The sequence below is a fragment of the Rhincodon typus genome, chromosome 5 (genome assembly GCF_021869965.1).
Source record: "Rhincodon typus isolate 14 chromosome 5, sRhiTyp1.1, whole genome shotgun sequence".
NCBI lineage: Eukaryota > Metazoa > Chordata > Chondrichthyes > Orectolobiformes > Rhincodontidae > Rhincodon > Rhincodon typus.
This window is the reverse complement of record NC_063336.1, coordinates 89,022,618-89,044,562: the sequence shown is the minus strand read 5'-3', so window position 1 is coordinate 89,044,562 and position 21,945 is coordinate 89,022,618. Positions and strand designations below refer to the sequence as shown.

At 41.7% G+C, this 21,945-nt stretch overlaps 1 protein-coding gene across 4 annotated transcripts in view; it reads left to right on the top strand.

Annotated features, from left to right (window-relative positions):
• The window catches only part of fam83b (family with sequence similarity 83 member B), a 39,891-nt gene extending 18,215 nt beyond the window's left edge, over positions 1 to 21,676 (top strand). For 3 of the 4 annotated variants that reach the window (XM_020522813.2, XM_048597483.1, XM_048597482.1), the window contains 2 exons: positions 16,474 to 16,598; positions 18,390 to 21,676. In XM_020522813.2, coding sequence (XP_020378402.2) covers positions 16,474 to 16,598; positions 18,390 to 20,574 — 2,310 coding nt within the window. In that variant the 3' untranslated portion in view covers positions 20,575 to 21,676. The remainder of the gene's footprint in view (positions 1 to 16,473; positions 16,599 to 18,389) is intronic. The other variant, XM_048597481.1, reaches the window with a different exon arrangement.
• The last annotated feature ends 269 nt before the right edge of the window (positions 21,677 to 21,945 follow it).

Genomic DNA, 21,945 nt, shown 5'->3' with positions numbered 1-21,945 from the left:
CCACCACACCCGGCACTTTTCCCTGCAACCGCAGGAAGTGCTACACCTGCCCCCATACCTCCTCCCTCACCCCCATCCCAGGCCCCAAGAAGACTTTCCACATCAAGCAGATGTTCACCTGCACATCTGCTAATGTGGTATACAGCATCCACTGTTCCCGTTGTGGCCTCCTCTACATTGGGGAAACCAAGCGGAGGCTTGGGGACTGCTTTGCAGAACACCTACGCTCGGTTCACACTAAACAACTGCACCTCCCAATCGCGAAACATTTCAACTCCCCCTCCCATTCCTCAGACAACATGTCCATCCTGGGCCTCCTGCAGTGCCACAACGATGCTACCCGAAGGTTGCAGGAACAGCAACTCATATTCCGCTTGGGAACCCTGCAGCCCAATCTCCCCTCCCCCTACCGCATCCCAAAACCAGCCCAGCTCGTCCCCGCCTCCCTAACTTGTCCTTCCTCCCACCTATCACCTCCTCCCACCTCAAGCCGCACCCCAACTCCTACCTACTAACCTCATCCCGCCCCCTTGACCTGTCCGTCCTCCCTGGACTGACCTATCTCCTCCCTACCTCCCCACCTACACTCACCTTTACTGGCTCCATCCTTGCCTCTTTGACCTGTCTGTCTCCTCTCCACCTCTCTTCTCCTCTATCCATCTTCTATCCGCCTCCCCCTCTCTCGCTGTTTATTTCAGAACCCCCTTCCCCTCCCCCATTTCTGAAGAAGGATCTAGGCCTGAAACATCAGCCTTCCTGCTCCTCTGATGCTGCTTGGCCTGCTGTGTTCATCCAGCTCTACACCTTGTTATCTTAGGGCAGATATAGTATGGTTTTTCTGTCGCCCTGACGTTGTCTTAACTCAAATGGATGCTGTTTTCTTACAATTGCCATTCTTAAAACTTCCTATTTTTTTCTTAGTCCATCAAACATGTTTTTTGTCCATCAAACATGTGCTCTGTGACGTCTAGCTCAACTGCTGCATCCACCGCTTTATATCAAAAAGATGGCATTCACAGGATGGCTGGGCCAGCATTTATTGTTCATCCCCAGTTGCCGTCGAAGGTGGTGGTGAACTATTAGATACTGATGCGGAATCAGATTGTGTGGAAATAAGAGGGGAACAAGGGAAAGAAGTCACGGGTACAAGTCCTTCATAGGCCCTAAAGAGTTGCCTCACTGTAGGATAAAGTATAGATCAGAAAACATACATCAGAAAATAATGGAGACATGTAAGAAAGGTGTTACAATTGTCATGGGTGATTTTAATCTTCTTATTAACTGGACAATTCAAATGGGTGAGGGTAACTTGGAAGTCAGATTGAAGCATCAGGGATTGCTTCATTGTATAACCTGAGAACAGGCTATTTTAGATCAAATAATGTATGATGAGGTAGGATTAATAAGAGATCTCTTGGTTAAGGATCCACTAGGGGGTAGCAATCACAGTATGGTAGAGTTTCACATTCAGTTTGAGGGAGAGCAACTGAGGTCTTAGACCAGTGTCTTGAACTTAAATAAAAGGGGCAATGACAGGTATGAAGAACGAACTGTCTGGAGCGAGCTGGGTATATTGACTAAGGTGGAGGTCAGTGAATGAGCAGTTGCAAATGTTTGATATTTTTTAATGCTCAGTAAAAATTTATACTGGGCAAGAAGGAGGGCTTGATAAGAAGGATGGACCATCAATGGTAAACAAAGGCTGTCAGGGAGAGTACCTAATTAAAAACTAAGTGACACAAAGTGGCAAAAACTGTTAAGGATTGGAATTTTTAGGGACCAGCATTGAATGAGTTTAAAAACAAATGAGCGAAGAGTGAGAAAATTAATTACAAAAATAAGTTGGCTCGAAATATTTTAAAAATTCCAAGCAAAAGCTTCTATGGATATATTTGGAACGGTTGTAAAGTGCAGCTGGGAATTAATAACAAGGACTAGAGAAATGGCTGATAATTTAAACAAATAATTTTCATTGTTCTTTATGATGGAGGACATTATAAACATCCCAAAAATAACAGAGAAGCAAAGTGCTAATGGAAGGAAAAGTCTTCTAACAGACTGTGTCAGGAGGGACAAAGTATTTGACAAACTAATGGGGCTAAATGGAAACATTGCCAGGACCTGATGGCTTGTAGTCAAGAGTTTTATACAAAGTGACTGCAGACATACTGGAGGCATTGGACAAATATTCTAGAACTCCCTGAATTCCAGGACAGTTATAGCTGATTTGAAAACCAGTACCATGATTTCCCTGTTCTAGAAGGGAGGGGGACAGAAAGCACAAAACTATTAGCCACTTAGCCTAACATCTGCCATTGGGAAAATGCTACAGCCCATTTATAAGGAAGAAATAACAGGGCAAATAGAAACATGATCAAACATAAACAATATGGTTCTGCAAAAGGGAAATCCTTTTTGACAAATTTGTTAGACATTGGAGATATAACAAGCAGAGCTGATAAAGGGGGACCAGTAGATCCACTTTATTTGGATTTCCAGGAGATATCTAGTAAGGTGCCCAATAAAAGGTTATTGCACATGATTTGTAACTAGTGAAGTGCCACAAGACTACTCAGATCCCTAGGATCAGAGTAGCCCACAAACCAACAACCATTCTGTGACAGCTACTGATAAACGTAAAGGACCCCATACCCACAACTAATAAAACTAATGTAATGTACAAAATACCGTGCAAGGCCTGTGAGAAACACTACATAGGTCAAACTGGAAGAAAACTGACAATATGGATACATGAACACCAACTAGGCACCAAGAGACATGGCCAATTCTCACTGGTTTCAATACACACGGAGAAAGAAGGGCACGAATTCAACTGGGACAACACATCCATAATAGCACAAGCCACACAGAGACATGCCAGGGAATTCCTGGAGGCCTGGCATTCCAACTGGAACTCCACCAACAAACACACTGAACTAGACCCATACACAAGCCACTGAAAAAGAGAACCAGAAGTGATGCCAACCACCCCAGCAAACCGAGGCATATAAATAACAAGCGGGATAGAACACCAACGCTTCACCAGAGGCGGACTGACAATGTTACCTAGCAGGGTATCGAAACGCCTGCAATCAAACACACTGGCTCAGCGAGCATGTCCACAACCCCATCTCTGGCCTCTCTGTCTCTGAAAATTCCCTTGAAAATTGCACCATTTTGTATACATCTCTCTCCTAATTCTCCTTGCTGAAATGAATTACTTCACAGTTCTGTATTAAATTCATTTGCTACTTTCCTGCCCATTTAACTGATTTGTCTGTGTCCTCCTCGAGTGTGTTACTTGCCAGGCTGTTTGCTGCACCTCTACTTTGTCTGCAAACTTTAAAACCATGCCCCATAAATCCAAGATATAACTGACATTTATCAAAAGGAGCAATGATGTTAATACTGAGTAGACTAATTCACTGATGGCAATGAGTTAGGTGGCACAGTAAGTAGTGGAGTTGGCAGGCAGAAAAGAATAATTTAAAAAGATTAATAGAATGTTAACTTTTAATGAAATGTGGGTGAAATACAAAGAGTTGTGAATGATGCTTTAGTTGTATATAGCTGTGATTAGGCTTCTTTTGGAGTACAGTGTTCAGTTCTGCAATAGGTCAAGGAAGGAACTATGCAGATTCACCAGAATGATCCTGGGGTTGAGAGGGTTAAATTCTGTGGACAATTTGGAAAGATGAGACTTGACTTTAGAAAACGGAGGTATGATCTAATTGGGGTATTTCAAATGGTTAAAAGATATAGTGGGTTAGGTAGAGAGAAGCTGTTTCCTCTTGTGGGGGCTAGAACGAAAGCTGTCTATGACAGACAGGCGTAACTATAAAATCAGAGCTGGGTCAACTGAGGGTGATGGCAGCGATCACTTCAGCGCTACACAATGTGGTGGAAATTTTTTGTTTAATGCATAAGATATGCGCATTGCTGGTTGGGCTTGCATTGTTGCCTGTACTTAGCTGCCCTTGAAAAGGTAGTAACTGGAACTTTTTCTCTTGAAACATACATTAAGCTAAGGCTAGCTCGTTAAAATCTGGAATTGGTATATCTTTGGACAGATTGAACATCAGACATATCTTCAAATAAAGTGCAAACTCAGTGACCACAGCACAGAGCTATGTCCCTCCTAAATATTAACAGCAACAAGCCATAGGCAGAGTGTTAGACCAACAGTGAATCAGGCCAAACCTCTTGTAGCTTCATCATATCCAGTAGAGAATGACAGTGAACATTAAAGCAACTAATGAAACAAGGATGCTTCATGTGTATTCCTGTTCTCAACTACAGTAGATTTTTATGTGAGTGGGCAAGAGACAGGCTCAGTAAAGGCAGATGGAATTGTTGAATGAACGATTGCATTAATCTCCCAAAGTTTTCATCTTCATTGATGCCTGAATCTTGCCAATTCAGTCCACGTGACACTAAGAAGCAGCTAAGTTTACTAAATGCAACAAAGACTGTATCAGAAACAGTACTGAAAATCTGCTTAACAGAACTGACCCCTCTACATAAGCAGTTTTATTTTTGCAGTTTACTGGCACAGCCTCAGCAGTATCTCAGTGGATAGTGCCCTCACCTTTGAGTCAGAAAGTTGTGCAATCTGAAGTGTGATTTCATAGGGCGTTGCTGGTTCACAAGATGCCTCCAATTCACTCTCCAGTTAGAGGTGGAAGGAGAGGCACAGGAGACTAGATTGGCAGGACATTTGGAAATTTTCGGTTTTGTGGGATCTCAGTGTACAGTCCACTCCCAGCCCAGTGATGACTGACTCCCTCAAATATGTCCATGAATTGTGTACATGCCCACGCCTTAGGGCTCTATCACTACTATCAGACAAGTCTCATAACAAAACCACTTGTTTTGAGCAATTTTAATCTGCCCTGAGGTTTCCAACTGATTTACACTATTTCTACTTGGAAAATCATAGTTGAGGAACATCAATATGATCACTAGAAAGATGCTCAACATTTTCTCCTCATATTCATGAGGAAGGGAATAATTTATCATACCAACTAACTTGCGCTCATCCTTTATGAACTCGACTTTTTTTTACATCTCCACCTACTGTCTGACTGTTGTATGACTGAAAAATTAAGTTGCTATTTCTTCAATCTCTCTGTATAGTTTTTACACATTCTCCTTTGACCTTCTGTTCATCATCTCCTTTCGTTTCTATATGTTCTGTCTTCAACCCAGTGAGTTCTGTCACCTTTTCCCTTCCTCCGGATTTATTGTTGTTATGCCTTCTTATTTAGTTCTGATTAAATAGTTAATTCATTTCATCCTTCTGTGACCCTTGCTGCTTTGCTCCTCTGTTGAGCTGAGCATCTGTCAGTCACAGGATACAATGACTTCTGGCTGCATTGTATCTCTTTGGAGCTGATGAGCTTCTGGCACTGAGTGTGATGTTCAGGAAATTACATTCCACTCATAAAATAGCGGTTCATTATAATTTTTTCAATTCATTGAAGGGATTTAGGTACTGCTGGCTGGGCCAGCATTTATTTTCCATCCCTGGTTGCCCTTGAGAAGGTGGTGGTTAGCTGCCTTCTCAAATCGCTGTAGTTCTATTGATGGAGGGACCCCTTTCACACTACCCTTAGGAAGGGAGTTCCATTGGCACTGAAGGGATAGTAACATATTTTCAAATCAGGATGATGAACAACTTGGAAGGGAACTTGCAGGTGGTTTTGTTCCCATATATCTGCTGCCCTTGTCCTTCCAGATGGAAGTGGTCATGGGTTTGGAAGGTGCTGTCTTAAGAAACCTCTGTGAATTTCGACAGTACATTTTGTAGATGGTACACACTGCATTAACGGTGGAGGGAGTGAATGTTTGTAGATGTGGTGCCAAACATTCTATCCAGATGTATCACAGCTTGGTAGGGCAACTGTTCTGCCCAGGATTGTAGGAAACTGCACAGAGTTGTGAACATAGTCCAGTCCATCACACAAACTTCCCTTCCATCCGTTGACTCTATCACTTGACTTCTCACTGCCTCGGAAAGGCAGCCAACATCAAAGGTTCCTCCTCCCCAGTTGTAATCTCTTCCAACCTCTTCTATTGGGCAGAAGATACAAAAGCTTAAAAACTTAAACAGCTTCTTCCCTGCTGCTATTAGACTTCTGAGTGGATTGCTGAAATTTCAGATGTAACGTTGACCTTGCTCTTTGTGTGCCTTCTCTGCAGCCATAACATTGTATTCTTTGCTCTGTTCTATTACCCTAATGCACTTGTATGGTATGATCTGTCTGCACTGCAAGCAATACAAAACACTTCACTGTACCTAGTTACATGTGACAATAATAAATCAAATCAAATCAAATCAGTGAAGTGGGCTGCTTTGTCCTGGATGCTGTCAAGTTTCTTGTCATGGGTTTGAAAGGTGCTGTCGAAGAGGCTTGGTGAATTTCTGCAGTGGTTCTTGCAAATAGTACACAGTGTGCCCACTGACTCACTGGAGTGAATGTATAAATCGAGCTTCTTTGTGCTGGATGACAATGAGCTTTTTCAGTGCAGTTGGGGCTCTGTTGACCAAGGCAAGTGGAGAGTATTCCCTCCTAGTTTTGTCTTGTGTTTATTAATATTGAAAAGGCATTGGTGGGTAATGAAGTAAGTTACTGCAGAATACCCACTACTTGGCCCAGGTAAGTTTCCAGTCAGGGATCACGCCAGGGATTTTAATGTGAGGAATTCAACTATGAAGATGCTATAATAAAAACAAAATGTTGGAGGAACTCAGCACTTCTGGCAGTATCTATGAGGAAAGAAAAGCAGAGTTAATTTTCAATGTGGCTCTCCTTTGGATTCATCACAGTTGGGATTATTCTGTTGACTGTCAACTGGCGATAGTCAGATTCATTTTGTTTTTGGGATTGTTATTGCCTCATACTTCATGTGAAATGATTGTTCCTTGTCAGTTATCAGACATCACCTGGATATAGTCCCTGTTTTTCTGCACGTAGGTATAGACTGTTTCAGATTTGAGGAGTTATGAATGGAACTCAATGTTATTTTGAGCTCTGGGCACCAACCACTGGCACCTGGTGGTTGAGGTAGTTCACTAACACCAATCCTTCTTATTTTTTTAAATCAACACATGTCTAGGGCTTTTGGGACTTAGGGTCATAGTGTTGTACAGCACAGAAACAGTCCCTTTTGTTCAACTCGTCCGCACCGACCAGATGTCCTAAGCTAACCTAGTCCCATTTGCCAGCATTTGGTCCATATCCCTCTAAACCCTTCCTATTCATGCACCTTTTAAAAGTTGTAATTGTACCCATCCCCAACACTTCTTCTGGCAGCTCATTCCATACAAGCAGCACCCACTGTGTGAAAAAAGTTGCCCCTCAGGTCCCTTTTAAATCTTTCCCCTCTCACCTTAAACCTATGCTCTCTAGTTTTGGACTCCCCTACTTGGTGGAAAAAGATCTTGGCTATTCACCCTATCCATCTCCTTCATGATTTTATAAACCGCTATAAGGTCAGCCCTTAGCCTGATGCTCCAAGGAAAAATAGCCCCAGCTTAATCAGCCTCCAACCGTGGCAAAATTCTTGTAAATCTTTTCTGAAACCTTTCAAGTTCAACAACATCCTATCTATAGCAGGGAGACCAGAATTGCACACAGTATTCTAAAAATGACCAATGTCCTGTACAGCCACAACATGCGTCCCAACTTCTATTCTCAATGCACTGCCCAATGAAGCCAAGTGTGACAAATGCCTTCTTCACTATCCTGTCTACCTGCGACTCTACTTTCAAGGAACTATGCACCTGCACCCCTGGGTCTCTTTGTTTGGTAACACTCCCCAGGACCCTTCCGTTAATTGTATAAGTCCTGTCCTGGTTTGCCCTACCAAAACAACACCTCACACATCTAAATTAACTTCTATCTGCCACTCCTTGGCCCATCTGATCAAGATCCTGTTGTAGTCTGAGATAACCTTCTTCATTGTCAATTTGGTGTCATCTGCAGGCTTACTAGCCATACCTCCTATTATTCACATCCAAATCATTGATATATATGACTAAAAGCAGTGGACCCAGCACCGATCCTGGGTGCAGGTCACAGGCCTCCAGTCTGAAAAACAACCCTCTACCACCACCCTCTGTCTCCTACCTTCAAGCCAATTTTGTATCTAATTGGCTAGCTCCTCCTGGATTCCATGTGATCTGACCTTGCTAACCAGTCTACCATGTGGAACCTTGTCGAAGATCTTGCTCAAGACTATGTAGACAACATCTGCCACTCTGCCTGTATCAATCTTCTTTGTCATCACTTCAAAAAACTCAATCAAGTCAGTGAGACATGATTTCCCATGCACAAAGCCATGTTGACTATCCTCAATCAGTCCTTGTTTTTCCAAATGCATGTAAATTCTGTCTCTCAGAATCCCCGCCCACAACTTACCTATCACTGATGTCAGACTCACTGGTCCAAAATTCCCTGGCTTTTCTTTACCACGTTTCTTAAATAATGGCACCACAAGAGCCACCTTTCAGTTTTCTGGCACATCACTTGTGGCTGTTGATCATACAAATATCTCAGCAAGGGTTGCAGCAATCTCTTCCCAACTTCCCATAAAGTTCTGGGATACACCTGATCAGGTCCTGGGGATTTATCTACCTTTATGCATATTAAGACCTCTAGCATGTCCTCTTCTGTAATGTGGACACTTTTCAAGACATCACCATTTATTTACCCTAGTTCCCTAGCTTCCATGTCCTTCTCCACAGTAAATACTGAAGTGAAATATTTGTTTAGTATTTCACCTATCTCCTGTGGTTCCACACATAGATGACCTTGTTGATCATTAAGGGACCCTATTTACTCTTCTTTGTAGAACATCTTTGGATTCTCCTTAACCTACTTGCCAAAAGTATCTCATGACCCCTTTTTGCCCTCTTTATTTCCCTCTTAAGCGAACTCCTACCTCCCTTATAGGGATTCACTCAATCCCCACTGTCCTTGCCCTTTGCACTAACAGGAGCACACTGTCACTGAACTTTTGTTATTTCATTTTTGAAGGCCTCCCACTTTCCAACTGTCCCCTTATCTGTGAATAGCCTTTCCCAATCAAACTTTGAAAGCTCCAGCCTAATACCATCAAAATTGGCCTTACTTCAGTTTAGAACTTTAGATCAGGTCTGATCTTTCCTATAACTATTTTAAAACTGATAGAATTATGATCACTTGCCCCAAAGTGCTCCCCCATTGACACCTCAGCTACTTGTCCTGACTTATTTCTCAACAGAAGGTCAAGTCTTGCTCCTTCTCTTGGAGGTACATTCACATATTGAATAAGAAAATTTTCATGTACATGCTTGACAAATTCCTTCTTATCCAAGCCCTTAACACTATGGCAGTCCCAGTCTTTGTTTGGAAAGTCAAAATCCCCTAACGTTACAATCCTATTATTCCTACAGATAACTGAGATCTTCTTACACATTTGCTTCTCAATTTCCTGCTAACTATAAGGGGCCCTATAGTACAATCCCAATAAGGTGATCGTCCCTTTCCTATTCCTCAGTTTCACTCATATAACTTCATTGGACGTTCTTCCAGGAATATCCTCCCTAAGTACAACCGTAATATTATCCTTAACCAAAAACGCCATTCTCCCCTCTCTTTCCTCCCCTTCTATCCTTCCTATAGCATCTATACCCTAGAACATTAATCTGCCAGTCCTGCATCCCAGTCTCATTGTTCCCATAAGTTCACCTGCCTTACTTGTCATCTTTTATTATAACTTTTAACATAAACTAAGGTGAAAAAAACCTCTCAAACTCAGAAGTAAAATTAGAATAGTATGGTTCACAAAGCCTAGAATGAAAATATTGCAACTCTCAAAATTAAATTTACCAAAATTATCAGCTACAAAACTAAATGTTCCTCTGCATAGATTGGCTGAATGGCAGGTGTTTCCTGAAGTCCTCGGACTGCCTGATTCTAACTTTGACTCCTACCCAAGAGCATTGGAATCTATGGTGGGTTTGCTGGAGCCCATTTTAAAGCTCTGCGGGACTGAGCTATTGTGAGCAACATTCCTTGTCTTCATCCACAGAAAATAGTCACCTCTGTTGCTTGGTGGCTGTGTACTCTCTAAAACAACATTATTGAAGTAACTGGAACTAGGCAACAATCAGCCGTGACCATGACCATGATAGAGCAGAATTGATTGGTTAACTGGTCTAGTCCTGCTCCTATTTCTTTTGTTATAGATGTTTTATAATCATTAAGTTCAGAGGTGCTATTACATACCTCTGGAGCAGGTGGGATTTGAACCGAGGTTGCCTGATCCATGGGAGGGGAAACTGCTGCTGCACCATAAGATACCATCCATCGTCCTTTCTAGATATTTCGATATTTTCTAAATGACCTGTTCAGTGATGTTATTACACACCCTTGGAGTATGTCAGACTAGAACACTGCCTCTTGGTTCAGAAGTACAAACACTACCACCGCACCACAAGAGCCCCCCTATCATCTTTTCTATGCTGTGTTTAAGGACCTATCTAATCATTAATGGTAGACGGTAAACCATTTGAGAGTGTTATCAAAGAGGCACCTGTCTTCCATAACAACATATCGTTCACTGTTTGATAACACTATGTTCAATTTATAGTACTTGGTAAGGCAGAATTACAACTATAAGGAGCTAACTCTTTCACATCTGTCTCCATTAGAACCTAGTGTAAGACTAAGTATTTCTCCACCCAAAGACTGAGAGATGTCATCAGGTAAAGTAGAGTTAATGCAACTTCAATATTAACTCTTGCAGAACCATTACAATAGTAATCATCAGTAAACTTCCTCTGACGTTCTGATGGAAGGAAGGTCATTGAACCTGTTAGAAATGATAGATCTCCAACAGCCATGACCATCTTTCTTTGTGTTAGGAATACTCACTCCACTCACTCGGGAATTTCCCACCCCCTACACCACCCAGTCCCATTCACTTTAGTTTTACTAGGGTGGTTTGGTATCATATTTGGTCACGTGCTGTCTTGATGTCAGGGCTAATCACTCTCACCTCTGGAATTCACCACTTCTTCTTTGAACTTGGACCGAAGCTGTCATGAGTTCAGGAGCGAGGTGATTATAGAGTCATAGAGGTCTACAGCATAGAAAAAAATCACTTTGGCCCATAGAATCTGTGCCAGTCAAGAGCCACCATCTAACCTTTTTAATCCCATTTTCCAGCACTCATCCATAGCCTTGTGTGCTTTGGAATCACAAGTGTACATCTAAAAGCCTTAAAGTGCATTAAGGTGGTTAAATCCCCTGGGCCTGATCAAGTCAATCCTCGTAAATTGCAGGAGGCTGGGGAATAAATTGCAGAGGTTCTTGCAGAGATTTTTGCTTCATCTTTAGCCACTGGTGAAGTTCTAGAAGACTGGAAGGTGGCTAATGTCATTCCATTGTTTAAGAAAGGCAACAAAGACAAGCCAGGGAACTACAGGCCAGTGAGCCTGACATCAGTGGTAGGCAAGTTATTGAAGAGGATACTGAGGGACAGGATCAACCAACATTTGGATAGTCAAGGTCTGATTAGGGATAGTCAGCATGGATTTGTGTGGGAAGTCACGTCTGACAAATCTTTTAGAGTTTTTCAAAGAAGAAACCAAGAGGATGGATGAGGTAGGGCAGTGGATGTTGTCTATATGGACTTTAGTGAGGCCTTTGACAAGGTCCCACATGGCAGGTTAGTCATGAAAGTTAGGCTGCGTGGGATCCAGGGAGAGCTAGCTAATTGGATTCAAAATTGACTCAATGGTAGGAAGCAGAGGGTGATGGTTGAAGGTTATTTCTCAGACTAGGGGCCTGTGACTAGTGGTGTGGCACAGGGGTCAGTGCTGGGACCTTTGTTTTTTGTTATTTACATAAATGACCTGGATGCAAATGTACAAGGCATGATTAACAAGTTTGTGGATGGTACAAAATCAGAGGTATTGTTGGTAGCGAAGAAAGTTATCAAAAATTACAGAGGGGTCTTCATTAAATGGGGAAGTGAGCTGAGGATTGGCAAATGCAATTCCATACAGATAAGTGTGAGGTATTGCTTTTTGGAAAGTCAAACCAAGATAGGACTTATACAGTAAATGGTAAGGTCCTGAGGAGTGTTGTGGAACAGAGGAACCTAGGAATACATGTACATAGTTCATTGAAAGCAACGTCACAGGTAGGCAGGAAGGTGAAGAAGGCATTTAGCATCCTGGCCTTCATCAGTTGAGGCATTGAGTATAGGAGTTGGGACGTTATGTTACCGTTGTATAAGTCATTGGTGAGGCTGCACTTGGAGTATTGTGTACAGTTTTGGTCACCCTGTTATGGGAAAGACATAGTTAAACTGGAAAGTGTGCAAAGAAGATTTATGAGGATGTTGCCAGGACTAGTAGGCCTGAGTTATTGGGAGAGGTTGGCCAGGATAGGACTTTATTTCTTGGAATGTAGGAGAATGAGGGGTGACCTTATTGAGGTGTATAAAATCATGAGGGGTATAGATAGAATGAATGCACACAATCTTTTTCCCGGGGATGGTGAATTGAAAACTAGAGGGCATAGGTTTAAGGTGAGAGGGATAGATTTAAGAAGGACCTGAGGGGCAACATCTTCACGCAGAGAGTGGTGCGTATATGGAATGGACTGCCAGAGAAAGTGGTTGAGGCAGGTACAGTAGCAACATTTAAAAAACATTTGGATAGCTACATGGATGAGAAGGGTTTAGATGGATATGGACCAAATGTGGGCAATTGGAACTAGCTAAAAGGGCACCATGGTCAGTATGAACCAGTTTGGGCCGAAGGGCCTGTTTCCATGCTGTATGACTTCAAATACAAATTAAATGTTATGAAAGTTTCTGCCTCCATTACCCTTACAGATTATCACCACTCTTTAGGTGAAAAATAATTTCTTCACATCTACTCTAATCCTCCTGCCCCTTATCTTAAATCTATGCCCCCTAGTCATTGATCCCTCAAGCAAGGGGAAATGTTTCTTCCTCTCTACCCTGTCTGTGTCCCTCATAATTTCATCCATCTCAATCATGTACCGCTTGGTCTCCTCTGCTCCAAGAAAAACAGCCTCAGTCTATTGAATCCCTGTTTGGGCAAATCCTTTAGGGGTGGCACAGTGGCTGAGTGGTTAGCACTGCTGCCTCACAGTGCCAGGGACCCGGGTTTGATTCCACCCTCGGGCGACTGTCTATGTGGAGTTTGCACATTCTCCATGTGCCTGTGTGGATTTCCTTCGGGTGCTCCAGTTTCCTCCCACAGTCCAAACATGTGCAGGTTAGGTGGATTGGCCATGCTATATTGCCCACAGTGTCCAGGGATGTTTGGGTTAGACATGTGTAATGTAGGGGTAGGGGAATGGGATGCTGTTTGGAGGGGTGGTGTGGACTTGTTGGGCTGAATGGCCTGTTTCCACACTGTAGGGATTCTATGAAAAAACTCTTCAGCCGAAGCAACATCCTGGTAAATATCTTCTGCACCCTCTCCAGTGCAATCAAACTGACCATTTGGTGAACAGGTTATCAATGAGCAAGTGCCACTTGATAGCACTGCCAATGACACCTTAATAACTTTGGTGATGATTGAACATAGTCTGATGGTGTGGTAATTTAAGCCATGCCTGAACAATTTCTCATTTTCAATAGTGCTGTGGCTACCTTGGAACAGCTTGGTTCAGGGTACAGAGGTACAGGTCTTCAGTCCTTCAATTAGAATGTTATCAGGACCAACAACCCTTGAAGTATTCAGTGCTTTCAATCATTTATTGACATCATGTGGAGTATACAAATAAGATTGAAGACTGGCATATGTGAGGTTTTCATCAATGCAATCATAGAGGTGACAAGTGCAAGAGGTTAAATGATGAGCCCATGATAGACGTTAAATCTTTTTATTCTTTCCCCATTTCCCCTTTCTCTGCCTCTGTTCTTCCTTAAAATTCTGTCATACATTTAACTTTTTCCAACTTTGACATAAAATGATAATCCTGGATGTTACGGTGAACTTGAACTACAAAATACAGGCCAGTTTGGTTTGTGTGGATGGAGGTTGTTAAAGAGTTTTAAATCTGAATTCCAGCACTAATTCGGGTCTCACAGCTTTACAGTAGGCAAGCAACCAGGAGAAAAACTGACACTTCAAATATTCTAATGAGACTGTGAATCTCCTTGTATTTCAGTATTTTGAACTGTACTGTAAATGGCTGAGCTTCCAGAACAATAGGGAAACCTGGCAGCTGAAACCGAGTTGAGAATTATTGGATCCAGGAGATAAGTGTCTTTCCACTCACCTGCTAGATCCATTTCTCATAAAGACCCCCAATTGTACACCTCCCTCTGACCTTACCAATCATCCCCATAATGCCACTGTTCCCAAAGACTTCTCTTTCCAATCATGTTCTCCACTCACCAACTGCTGTACCCACAGCACAAGCACATATATGCATTCATAATAGCACAAGCCAAACAGAGACATGCCGGGGAATTCCTGGAGGCCCTGCATTCCAACCGGAACTCCATCAACATACACATTGCACTGGACCCGATATACAAACCACTGAAAAACAGAACTGGAAGTGATGCCAACCACCCCAGCAAACTGAAGCATATAAATAACAAGCGGGACAGAACACTGACGCTTCACCGGAGGCTCACTGATGATGTTACCTAGCAGGGTGACAAAACATCTGCAATCAAACACACCAGCTCAGTGAGCAAGTCTACAACCTCATCCACAATCCGAACTACAAATCTTCTCAAAACCTTTAAACAAATATCTTGCAAGGTTAAGATATTTGAGTAGATTACAGAGATAAGGAAGGGTAAGGCTACAGTGGGATTTGAAAACATGATTAAGAAATGTTTAAAATTGAGGCATTGCCAAGCCAGGAGCAATAGATGTCTGTGGGCATTGGGAAAATGGATGAGGAGAGGAGGACTTGAGACTTGATTGCAGGTAAAATATTGGCAGCAGAGTTTTTAGATGAGCTTAGATTTATGGAGAGTAGAATATAGGATGAAGAAGCAAGAAGAGTTTTCAAACAGTTAAATTTGTTTAGACTGTGACCAGATTGATAGTGAGGAACATTATCAAAGGATACAGTAGGATATCGATCTGTTGGAAAGTTGAGTGGAGAAATGGCAGATGGAATTTAGTCAGACAAAGTGTGAGGTGATGCATTTTGGGAGGTCAAATGCAAAAGGAAAATATGCAGTAAATGGCAGGACACTAAGGAATATCGATACACAGAGGGATCTTGGAGTGCAAGTCCACAGCTCCCTGAAAGTGGCAACACAAGTGGATAAGGTAGTAAAGAAGGCATACAACATGCTTACATTTATCAGTTGGGGCATTGAGTCTAAAAATTGGCAAGTCATGTTACAGTTGTATAAGACTTTAGTAAGGCTGCATTTTGATTATTGTGTGCAGTTCAGGTTATCACATTATAAGAAGGATGTAGAGACTTTGGAGAGGGTGCAGAAGAGAATGTTGCCTGAATTGGAGTGTACAGTCTGTAAGCAGAGGTTGGGCAAACTTGGATTTTTTTTTGCAAGAGCATCCAAGGCTGAGGGGTGACCTGATAGAAGTATTTAAAATTATGAGGGGAATGAATAAGATGGATAATTAGAGTCTTCTTCCCAGGGTGGAAATGCAAATGTCTTGGGCTTAAGGGGGATAGTTTTTTTACACAGAGGGTGGTAGGTGCCTAGAACATGCTGCCAAGTGAGGTGGTAGAAACGTAGATGATAGCAATGTTTAAGAGGCACTTAGACACATGAACAGGCAGAAAATAGAGAGATGTGGATGATGTACACACAGATGGGCTTAGTTTAAGAAGAGGCAATAGCCTATTGGTATTATCACTGGACAGTTTACCCAGAGACTAAGGTAATAGTCTGGGGACCTGGGTTGGAATCCTGCTCCAGCAGATTGTGGAATTTGAATTCAGTAAACATCTGGAATTAACAGTCAAATGATGACCAAGAGTCAAATGATGACCATGAAACTATTGTCAATTGTTGGGAAAAAAAACATCCGGTTTCAATAATGTCCTTTAGGGAAGGAAACTGCCATCCTTACCAGGTCTGGCCTACACGTGACTCCAGTCCCATAGCAATTTGTTTGACTCATAACTGCCCCCGGGCAATTAGGAATGGGCAATAAATTCTGGCCTGGCCACTGACACTCATCCATGAATGACATAATACAGACATGGTGGGCTGAAGGACCTGATCCTGCGCTGTACTATTCTATGTTTTGTATAATCAGGGTATATAATGGCATCAAGAGGAGCGCTTACTTACTGCAATCATTTACTCCTAGAATCAATGTTATATGTTGAGGTTTCATGACGAGACTAATTTGCCATTTCATGTTGCTGTTATTGTTTGTTCTTTAATACTGGTTTGAAACAACTTCTGCTAATTCCAACTAACCTTCTTTAACAGAACATCAGAGTTCGGACAGTCAAGGGATTGGATTACCTTTGTAGATCAGGAAGCAAGTTCCATGGAAAGATGACAGAGAAATTTCTTCTGGTTGACTGTAAGACAGTGGTATATGGAACATACAGGTAACTTTCTGCACGTTTATACATACAAAAAAAAACTTATGTGGGAGACTAAACTAGGGGCCATGAGTGGAGGATGGTCAATCTTTTTGTTATTGATCCATGGGGTGTGGGCTTTGCTGGTTAGGCAAGTACCCAGTTACCCTGGAGAAGGTGATGATGCACTGCCTGTAGTTGTTGAGCTTTTGGGACACTCACAGTGCTGTATGGGAGGGACTTCCAGGAATTTGATCCAGTATAAGTGAAGGAACGGTTAACATAGTTCCAAATCAGGATTGTGAATGGCTTGGAGGGGAACTTGCAGGTGGTAGTGTTCCTGTACATCTAATTTCCTTATTCATCTAGATGGTAAAGCCGTGGAGTTTGAAGTTACAGTTGTAGAACACTTTGTCAGTTATTGCAGTACATTTTTTAAATGATACACATAGCTGCCACTCTGCGTCGGTGGTGAAAGGAATGAATGTTGAAGGTAGTGGATTGGGTGCTGATCAAGTGGACTGCTTTCTTGAATGGTGTTGAGCAACTTTAGAATGATTGGAGCTGCACCCATCTCAGCAAATGAAGAGTATTCCATCACACTACTGACTTGTAGTGTGGACAGCCATTAAGGAGTCAAGAAGTGATTTTGTCACTGCAGCATTCCCAGACTCTGAACTGCTGTTGTAGCCATGATAGTCACAGGGCTATCTAGTTCTGTTTCTGGTCAATAGTAGCCCCCAGAATGTTGAGAGTAGGGAGTTAATGATGCCAATGCCATCAACATAAAATAGATAATTATTAGATTCTCTCTTGTTGGAAATCGTCCATTACCAGGCACTTGTGCAACATTAAAGTAATAGCCACATCAGCAAAGGGTAAACGCTGGTGAACTTGCCTAAGCAAAAATCTCATTAAAATAACCCACATCCTGACTCCATGCAAAGATTGAGAAATAGCTGGCCTTCAATTCAACTGTTAATAATGTTTCAGGATTTGGATATGCTGATCAAACAACTTTGTTTATAAAGTGCTTTTAATAATAACAAAACATTCCAGGAACATGATAAAACAAGTTGATAACCGAACTGCAAAGAAAGACTTTAGGAGAGATTACCAAAAGCTGCTTCAAAGAGTTAGGTATTCAGGAGCATTGTAATGGAGTAAAGACAGGTGAAAAAGTGTTGGGTCAACAGGATTTGGGGTGAATAAACTTACAGCAGGAGGGTTTTGGATCTCTGTAAGTTTACGGACTTCAGAGTTCATTGCAGTTGTCAAATCCAGAAATAACAAAGCCACGAACGAGGGTTTCAGCAGGATTTTCTGGTCATTATTTAGATAGACAGGAATAAAATCAGAAATAAAACATTGAATTCCAGGAAAAATGAACACAGAATTGTGAAGTGATGACATGTTCCAAGGACTTTAAGAAAGGGAGGGACATCAATGATGTGATGGTAGTTTATGAGGATGATGGGAACCTTGCTTCATTTTCAGGAGGGATGGTAAATTTGCTGATGGTAAATTGAAAGGAGTGAGCGATGGTTTCTGAAGAGAGTAGACAATTATCAGCTAACAGTGAGGGAGGCTGAGTGACAAGAACTTTAGCACCTTCAGGAGATTGATCACCTGCACTTGGAGACCAAGAATATGCAACACACTCTCCACCTTCCAGAATTTATATTAAGCATACTTGAGTTACTAAATGCAAGGAGGAAACCTGACAACTTATTTCTGTAGCATTCTTGAAACATTTTTCCTTTGAACGTTCAAAGGCTTATCTTTCCTCAACTAATTAGATGAATTATTTATTTCCAGCTTCATGTGGTCCTTTGAGAAGATAAACCTTAGTATGGTTCAAGTGATCACTGGACATCTGGTTGAATCCTATGATGAAGAATTTCGGACACTCTATGCCCGATCAGATATCCCTGCTATATTTTCACCTGAAAGCTCCAGACTATTGGTGGATAGAAAGCAATTATCCATGTGGCAAAATAGCCTGAATACCAATATTTACCAGCATTCACTAGCTTCCTATGCTTCATCATCTAACCAATACCAGCCATTAAGTAGGCAGAACCCCATGCGGCACACTCTTGACACGTTGTATCAAAAGTTGCATTCAAGACAAAACACTCATCTAAATGAGCGGAACAATACTGATAATAAATTTAACCCGCGGAATTCACATATTAGACCTCACATCACAAATGGTCTGGATGCAGCAAACAGAATCAATTGCCTACAGACCTATGAGAGAAACGATTATTGGAAGCGACACAGTTACGCTGGGGAGCGGCCAGAAACATCATCGTATCTTTTGCTGAATAGGTCAGCAAACCAAAGACCCTTGTTTCAAAGAAGTGACCAGAATCTGCTGGAGGAAAACGAAAGTGTTACTTCTTCATCTCGAGGTGAATTGATGTCCAACACCATCAGAAACACTCTTGATCACCTGAAACATAAGAGAATAACACCGAGCTTCGATAGGAGTTTGCATATTCGGAATACGTATCATGGGCCCAAAACTTTGAACCTGCCTTCCACCCATAAGCTCCCAACCATAGAAAATATGAAAAGGATGGGTTTGCGAAACTGGCGAATTGAAAACTACTTAAATGATAAAGTTGGACCAGCGGTAAATTTGAGCACAGAGTCATTTGACAGCACCAACCTGATTACAACAGACAGGTTTGAAAACCCAGCAGGCTCCAAGATCCATGGAAGTTTAGACTTAGTAAACAGAACAGAGATTAAAACGAACCCCAATTTGTCACATTCCCGGCTGCGTTCTTCACTGGTTTTCAAGACCTCTATGATGGGTCAGGCTGACGTCTTCAGCCCTACTTCTGAATCAACAGCTTCGACTATTGGTGCAAACTCAGGGTCAACAACTCCTCGGGAGCAGACGTTGAGCAATCCCAGAGATTCATGGATGAACACTAATAAACAGCAGTCATCTGATGAACTGAAAACTCCAAGTGTGGCAGGTATACAGCGACAATCCAGTTATTCACCATCATCTCAAAATGACACTGCGATGAATCAAAATCTTAATCAACACAATCAGAGCTTCCAAGCACATCGGACAGATCAAAACAAGGCTCCAGATCACAATGCTGGACAGGAATCTGGACACTACACACTACCAAAGACAAAATTTCATTCCTCTTCTGCCAGGACTTTGTCAATCCACTCACTAACTGATCCAAAGGGAAATGAATCTCCCAAGATCTGGCCTCTTGGGAAGGACAGAAAAAGTCATGAGCATCCGACAAATTTCCTCACAAGAAGTTCAGAGAAGATCAAATCTCTGTTGATATTATCACACGATAAAAGAAATAATCGGCCTAGGAGTAGAGGGTCAGTTGCATCTAGTAAAACAAATAGCAGTACTGATACTTTGACCTCTGAGACTGATCAGCAGGAAAGGAGAAAAATAGCAAAATACATGTGGAATGAGCAAAAAGAGAAGACATCAAGTACATCATCAAATTCTATGAACACTCCAAAATTTGATCATGCCAACAAACAAGAACAATTAAACACAAGTGGTTATTTGCTTGGGAAGGATGACATGAGGCAGGGAGATGCATCAGCCCCAAGATTTGCCACTGAACAACAACCAGACATAGGCAACAGGGAACAGAAAGCACGCTGCAGCCCCTCTTCTGTCGTGAAGAAATTGAAGTCAGAAGAATTTAAAAACAACATTTATACAACAATGACCAACCAACCTAAACAGCGACGAGTTTACAGTCGTTTTGAGAAAGTTTACATGCCACAAACCAGTAACCTGAAACCTGAAAGAACTGACCCCACTTACATGCCAGCAAAGCCCGTTGATAGCAATAACGCTTTTCCCAGTGAGCAGTCATACCATCATTCAAGATTCCCCTCATCTCAAGGGAACCACGTACACCAAGCAACCCCTCACAATGAAAATAAGTTTGAAAAATTTGTGCAGAAATTTATGGGTTCATTCAAATCTAAAAAGTAAAGAGCCTTAAAATTCCTTTGTGGTATAATAATAAATGAGCACATTCCCCTGAACTTCCTCATGCTGCTACTTTAATGAGTGTTAACACATTTTTTTGTGACAGCCACATTGAAATAGTGCTAAGAATGCACTATACCATCATTGCACCAAATCCCATGTAATTTCAACACCAAGGCGTGTGTGTAACTTTCAATGATGGTACACAAGAAATAATGGAAGATGAATTATTTTGGTTGATTGCTTCTATGCTTTTAGATTGCTTTCAAAAATCAATGTCAGAAGTTTAGGACAATATGAACGTACAAATTAGGAGCAGGAGTGAACCATTCAGCCCTTTGTGCCTGCTCTGTCATTCTGTAAGATCCATAGCTGATCTAAGTATAACCTGCAATCCACATTCCCAACTATCCCTGAAAACCTTCTTCACCCTCGCCCCCTCACATACACTTAACAAGAATCTATCTACTTGTGCCTGGTAGATATTCAAGGGCTCTGCTTTCACCATCTTTTCAGGAAGAGGATATTAAACACTGACAATCCTCTGAGATAAAAAAAAGTTTTGCTTCATCTCTGTTTTGAATGGGCAAGCCCTGATTTTTAGAAAGTGACACCCTATTTCTAGATTCTCCCATCTGAAGAAATATCTTCTCCACATCTAACCTGCCAAGGTTCCTCAGGAACTTATTTGATAATGTTTGCATGAATTCCTTTAAACACTGAATGTTTTTCCTACCTTCAAATCTCTCTGCTTTTTTGTGCCTCTGCATTGCCTTAGACTGTAGAGAATGTTAATGGAAAGTTGAGAGTTGCAGAGAATGCTCTCATTGCTGGTGTTTGTTGACAAGCTGAAAATGTTTATTTTGGAGATTGGACTATCACTGGAATATTCAATTTGTACAACCACTGAAACTTTTCAATCTATTATTGTATAAATATTTCAGACTTGTTACCTGTAAAATAGAGATCAATCCAAGACACAGAGAAAGTTGAAATGTTTTTGTTATCGGTTCTATATTTTGTACTGTAGTAGTATTTTAAGTACTGTGGTTGATATACTAAACTTGGGATTTTTTTTTAATGAAAACTGCAATTGTCTTGGTATCATTTAATAATATTTTCCTTCCCATTGTCTACAGACCTAAACTTTCAAGTTTCTGATTCCTTTACATTTTGGCTTTACTGCCCAGAAGGTGTTGATAATCTTATAATGCAGTCCCATAAGTCTTGGCTACCCTCCCTTCACTGATACATACTGAGATACAGTTTGAGGGTCTTGATGTTTGCATGTACATTGGCCATGATGTGGAGCTGATGGTGTTGGACTGGGGTGGACAAGGTCAAAAATCACATGACACCAGGTTATAGTCCAAC